Raw genomic sequence first — 6,545 nt, forward strand, 5'->3', positions numbered from 1 at the left:
GGAGGGATTGCATTGCACTTGACAAAGCACACTGCTTTATCCCTTCATTAGACATCCTGGCTCTCTCCCCTAGCTACTGCTAATTGCCAGATCTCTTTTCCCTTTCTTGCCTTCTCTCTACACAGCCTCTAAAAACACCTGTATGTTTCAAGCCAATCAGATTCAGACCACAGCTAACTTGTACAGGCAATCAAAGCAAAATTCTTAGCTAACAACTATCCTTTGTTCTCCAATCTTGTTCCTTCAAGGTATCACTTTGCCCCATCCCAAAGGACCATTCTAAGATAATCACTGTATCCAAAGATACCAAGTCTCTTCTCAGCGCCAAATTTTGCTGCTGAAATGGAAATATTCTATGTATGTTGTAGAACAGTTCTATCCAACAGCACTTTCTGCAATGATAAAAATGTTCTGTATATATGCTGTGTTACGCAGTAGCCACTAGCTACATGTGGCTATGGAGCTCTTGAAATGTGGCTACTGTGATCGAGGAACTGAATTTTTTATTTAATTCAAATTTAAACCAGTGGCAACTGCATTTGCCAGTGCAGATCTAGAGGATCTCCTTGTCATTTTACAAGGAAAAGATAGTAGCATCTGCAGATGTTAGAATTCCCAATCAGGCTGAGCTCGAGGCTGAGTTTTTAAGGGCAGAAAGATCCACCCTGGAGAAGAAGCTTCAGTGGTAATCAATGTGCTTCCTTCCATGGTCAAAACTAGATCTGATCTCCCTCTTCTCTGGGCACCTACTTACTGTTTGTGATTGCAGTGGAAAAGGAAGAGGGGAAAAAAAATCCATCAGTTGCACAGTGACAGAAAAAAATCCAGATGGAGATGTACAGACTGGACCCTACCTTGGTGTGGAGGCAGAGTCCATTCCATAGCATGGGGTAGCACGGACACAGAAGCACCTGAGCTATCTCAAAGTGGCTTGTAAAAAGTCATTGTCTACCATGGATAACATTCATCAGAGGACAATCAAATGGGCAAAAACCCAAGTGGGATTAGGAATGAACAGCATTCCAACTTTCCAGAACTCAAGACATTCCAAAAGAAAAAGTACACAAATCTCAGAGACATCGTGCGTAAAGACTGTGTGTACATTGTGCAGTAATGTACAATGTGTTGGTGCCTTTATTTCCTTTCATATTAAAAAAAAAATTGTGGCTGGGCGTGGTGGCTCATGCCTGTAATCACAACACTTTGGGAGGCTGAAGTCGGCAGATCATTTGAGATCAGGAGTTTGAGACCATCCTGGCCAACATGGTGAAACCCTATCTCTATTAAAAATACAAAAATTAGCCAGACATGGTAGCACACACCTGCAATCCCAGCTACTTGGGAGGCTGAGGCAGGAGAATTGCTTGAACCTGGGAGGTGGAGGTTGCAGTGAGCCAAGATCAAGCCACTGCACTCCAGCCTGGCTAACAGAGCAAAACCCTGTCTCAAAAAAATAAGTAACATTTTTTTAAAAAAATTAACTTCTACTTTGGAGCTAGGACCGAAAGTTGTTTTTTTTTTTTTTCCTCTTTCATGAGTGTTTAGTATCAGTGGGTCATAAATGTGAAAATGTGCTGGCCATGCTTTAAAAACAAACAAGAAACAATCTCAGAAATATGTAATCTTACAATCCATCTCCTCTTTCCCTTTCCTTTATAGGCCTCCCGGTTGTCTCCTGGAACTAATACTATGTGTACAGTCTAAGTGGAGTATTAAATGGCAATGTGTTCCAAACCATCTGCATCCAGTTGGGTTAATGGCATCAAGGAAAAAGAATAAATGGGAATTGGATGTAGTGATGCCTACTATGTTATATGACTATTTTTATGGTCACAATGCCTTTCACCATCGAGCACCATTCTTTATCTTGAATGGTTTGAGAACATGAAAATAACTTAAGATTTTCAGTAATGCTGAGAATGAATTAGGTTTTAAATGGTCATTTCCAGAAGATAATGTCAAATATATTTAATCCTATAATAGCTACCCCTTGTCCTTCCCCACAAGATGTTTTATAATCTTTTCTTCATTTGCTGCACTTTTATTCTCTGAAGATTACAGGTTTTCATTCTTTTATTCAACCCTGAAAAAAAATATAGTAAATTAAGATGTATATAGGAGTTATCCAGTGAGACTTGCAGTTAATTTTCTATCAAATTTAAAGTAGTCAGCAAGTCTTCTAATGAGTGTATCAGTGGTACCTAGTTATGAATCATCAGCATCTCTTTCTAGGAAACTACTGTCACAAAATGACTAGGATGCAGATAAAATGAGAGGTTGGCATTAGGCAGAAAAATTACTATTTGGTGCCCTCTGAAGAACTTAGAAGTTTTTTGGTAACCATGCTATGGTACAATATGGTAAGCACTGAGTAAGTGTAACATGCCGTTAAACAACTGAGTAATTGAGACACAAGTATTTGTTTATAGACTGGCACCAAGAACCATGGTGAGTTTTCTGCCCCTACTGTTAATATCCTTTCACTACGGAATTGTTCTAATCCTTTGGCTACTGCTCTCACCTCCTTTTCCTCCACCCTTGTGTGCCAAGTGTTCAGGGAAGATTATTCCTTGGAAGGTAGTATGATGCCTGCTTTTGGTCTTACCAAAGGCCAGGAAGCTTTGTGCTAAAGCTAGCAGCAGATCTCAGTCACCTGGAAGCTATCACTCACGAAAGAAAATATTTTTGCCAGGAGTAGAGCTTTAAGCAAACTCCCCTCAGACCAAAGGTCTCAGGCAAAGGTCACAGGAAGATTTCATATATATCCAATTGCATCTCATCTCAGCAACATCACTTTATCTAGAATGTGGGGTCTTCCTAGGTGCCGCTGGAGGCAGAGAGTCTCTGAATGGCCTTGACCTACCTCCCTGCCTCAGTCCTGTGGAGGGGATGATCTACCTCCTCCCATTCCCATCACCCCAGATCCCAGCCCTTGGTGTTATCTGACAATTCCCCAAGGACCTAAAGTGAATAAAGGGCTTTCCATTTTCAAGGAGCCACATACTTTGGAAGGAAATAAGAGTCTACAGGAAATACTGAGATCTCAGACGTGGCCTCCTGGGAAAGGAGTCCCTAAGGGCTGTCGCCTTGCCTCTCTCTGATCCGATACCACCCCCATCCCTCTCAACAAAGAAGAGCCATCCCAAAAAGCTCTAACGAAAGACTTGGTCTGACCTATGTAACACAGAGATATGGTCCAAGGAAAACACAAACCCACAAATCAGAGCACAACATGCACAAAAGTGTTTTTACACAATATAGTTCTTGCAAAAATGGCAAATCAATTGAGCAAATATACCTCTATGGAAGATAGCATATTCAAGATACGGAAGAATTTCCACCACAGAGAGAAAAAGAAGGCAGCAATTTTAAAACAAATATATACATATTTCATATTTTCCCTCAAACAGAAAAATAGGAAACATCATTTCTTCAGCGAGAACAGTTGGTAATCATACAAAAGTAACAGATTTAGAAATCATGGAAATGAAAAATATAGTCATTGCTATAAAAAGCTAAGTAGACAAGATAATTAGTCGTCTAAATACGGCTGAAGAAAAAGATTAATGACATGAAAAAAGAATTGAGAAACTCAGAATTCACTACAGAAAAAGAGATGGAAAATATGGATAAGCTGAAACATGGAAGCTAGATTGAGAAGCTTCAACACCCATTTAATCAACACCTACAAGTATATGCCAGTAAAAATAAAGAAGAGAAAATATGTGGCTGTTATAGCTGAAGGGTTTCTGAAACTGCAGAGACATATGTGTTTCCAGGTGAAAGGGCGTACCAAATGTCAAGTCAGATAAATGTAAGAACCCAAACCTGATCAAGACATACAGAAATTGAAGAAGAATGATGATGAAGATAAAAATCTTTAAAAACAACCAGATATAAAAAGGTATCCAATGGAGGAAAAGGTGCTATTCAGAATGCTGGTCAACTTGAGGCAAATATGTTGTCCAAAAATGTCTGGGGACTGACTCTGCTTCCTCCTGACCCTCTGCGTCCCAACCTCTCCATGATCAGGTGAGAATTTGGCCTTGCTGACACTGAATGTGGTTAATAAAACAGAAAGGATGGTGTTTATAATCATTTCCTTAAAGCAAGCAAATAGACTTAGTGTAAATTTATAGTGAATAAACCAAAATCTCTTAATAAGAAAGCAAAGTGACATCAAAATAAATTGATCTTTCCAGACCTGTCAAGCCCCTACCTTGTGTGGAAAGTGCTACTGCTGACCAAGAAAAAGAGAAAATGTAAATAAACAATGTTTGGAATAAAATACTAGATAGAATTCAGATGAAGTAGAGGATTTTAGAGTCATATAATTAAAAATTGAGATTTTGATAAAATAGACACCTTTTAAATAATAGAAGATACAGAAAGATTAAGTAATTAATAATTATTAGGGGAACTTAATTTGGTAGTAAAAATAAAATATCTTTTCCCTAAAGCACATCTGGTTCAGATTGTAAATTGTATGACATGATTAAGGACCATGTAATCTCTATCATAATAGAAAAAGAGAAAAAGCTGTCTAATTAGTTTTCAAGTCTGGCCTGACATTGATACCAAAACTTGACAAATGTAAGTGAGAATAAAATAATAGACCAATCTAACTTACAATGATATATTTAAAAATATAAAAAATGAAATATTTCCAAATGAATCCAAACTGTGTACTTCTAAAAATATTAACTCATTATCATAAACTTTATCCTAAGGATATAAAAATAGTTTAACATTTGACAATCTATCAGTGTAAGTCAACATATATCAGATTAAAGGAGAAAACTGTGATCATTATAAAAATAAGAAAATAACAGATTCCTCAAGATTCATTTCTTTTAAAAAAAATTTCATTATAAACACAAAACAAAATCTATCTGGTATAGAATCCTAATGTAAACTATATATTTAATGGTCAGACACTGATTTGTAAATAATAGTGTCAATAACAAAACAAGTAAAGTTAACATCCCTTGCCCATGATTCAATATTCTATTGAAATTCTTAACCAATTGAATAAGAGATAAAATAACAAATAAAGGGTTAATAGGCTATTAGTGAAAGAGTATATGATGACATGACATATAAAATAAAAATAAATAACTATTTAATTAAAATCAATGAAAGAATATAGAAAAGTTGTAGGAAGTAAGATAAACGTACAAAATTTAATAGTGTCCCCTTTTAATAAATAATTAGAAAATATCCCAAACAAATAAAGATCTTACTTAAATTAGCAACGAAATCTTAAATTACCATGATAAAACTAAGCAATTATATGTGGAAAACTTGTTAAACTATGTTGAAATATGTTAAAAAGTCACTGAATAATTGCAGATGTCCATAGACTAGGAGATGTAATGTTGTGAAGTCAAATCTCTCTGAATTAATTTCTTAAATCAATATTTTTTCAATGAAAAAAATCTACCAAACTAATTCTAAAATTGATATTTGAGTAGAAGTCCAAGAATAGTCCAGGTAATTTTCAAAGGAGTTCAGGGGAAGGATTTGCTATATGTGATGTCAAGATTTAGTATTAAGCTATAGTAATTAAAAGATTGTGGTCTTGGTTTTGGAACAGATAAATAGATCAATGGAACAGAATCAAGTATGCACAAACCCAAGCAGGTTCTGGAACTTAGTGTAAAGACAGCAGTAACATTAAAAATTGGTAGAGAAAATGTATATCATTCAATAAATGACTTTCCATATGGAAAATATAAATTAGGGTTCTTTATATCATAAAAAATTAGAAGTGGCCAGGCAAGGTGGCTCACACCTGTAATCCCAGCACTTTGGGAGGCTGAAGCGGGCAGATCATGAGATCAGGAGATCAAGACCATCCTGGCCAACATGGTGAAATTCCGTCTCTACTAAAAATACAAACAATTAGCCGGGCGTGGTGGCCTACACCTGTAGTCCCGGCTACTCGGGAGGCTGAGGCAGGGGAATCGCTTGAATCCAGGAGGTGGAGGTTGCAGTGAGCCAAGATTGGGCCACTGCACTGTAGCCTGGAGACAGAGGAAGACTCCATCTCAAAAATAAAATAAAATTACGAGTGGATTAGGAACATAAAGTTTTTAAAAGATTAAGCAATATTTTAGAAGAAGAAGAAAGTTTCAGACCAAAAAGAACAAAGACATCATAACCAAAGTTCAAAGACAAGCAATATAGCGTGAAGTTACTTGCAATTTATATAAATACACAAAAACTTATATAAAATAATAGTATCCTGAATATGGAAAGTACTGTTACACATGAATAAGGAAATACAAACAGCCTAACAGAAAAAGAAACAAAGGATACAAACTAGAAATGATATTAAAATAAGAAATACAAAATGCCAATATGACTGTGAAGAAAAGTTAATTTTCCATAATTATGAAATACTACTTTTTACCAAATGAATTTAGCTGAAATAAAAACTCAATACAATCAACGTGTATTTTTTGTTTTACTAGATGTGGTCGATGGTACACCAAAGCTCATAGAGCAATCAATTTGTACTCCCATCACAAATATGTAAAAGT

The 6,545-nt window shown here is 36.1% G+C and overlaps 1 protein-coding gene across 1 annotated transcript in view; it reads left to right on the forward strand.

Moving 5' to 3' along the window:
* Positions 1-4,318, forward strand: part of TMEM244 (transmembrane protein 244) — a 45,730-nt gene extending 41,412 nt beyond the window's left edge. Inside the window, exon 7 of the mRNA XM_033235501.1 lies at positions 1,660-4,318. Coding sequence (XP_033091392.1) covers positions 1,660-1,685 — 26 coding nt within the window. The 3' untranslated portion in view covers positions 1,686-4,318. The remainder of the gene's footprint in view (positions 1-1,659) is intronic.
* The last annotated feature ends 2,227 nt before the right edge of the window (positions 4,319-6,545 follow it).

The sequence above is a fragment of the Trachypithecus francoisi genome, unplaced genomic scaffold (assembly GCF_009764315.1).
Source record: "Trachypithecus francoisi isolate TF-2019V2 unplaced genomic scaffold, Tfra_2.0 Lachesis_group15, whole genome shotgun sequence".
NCBI lineage: Eukaryota > Metazoa > Chordata > Mammalia > Primates > Cercopithecidae > Trachypithecus > Trachypithecus francoisi.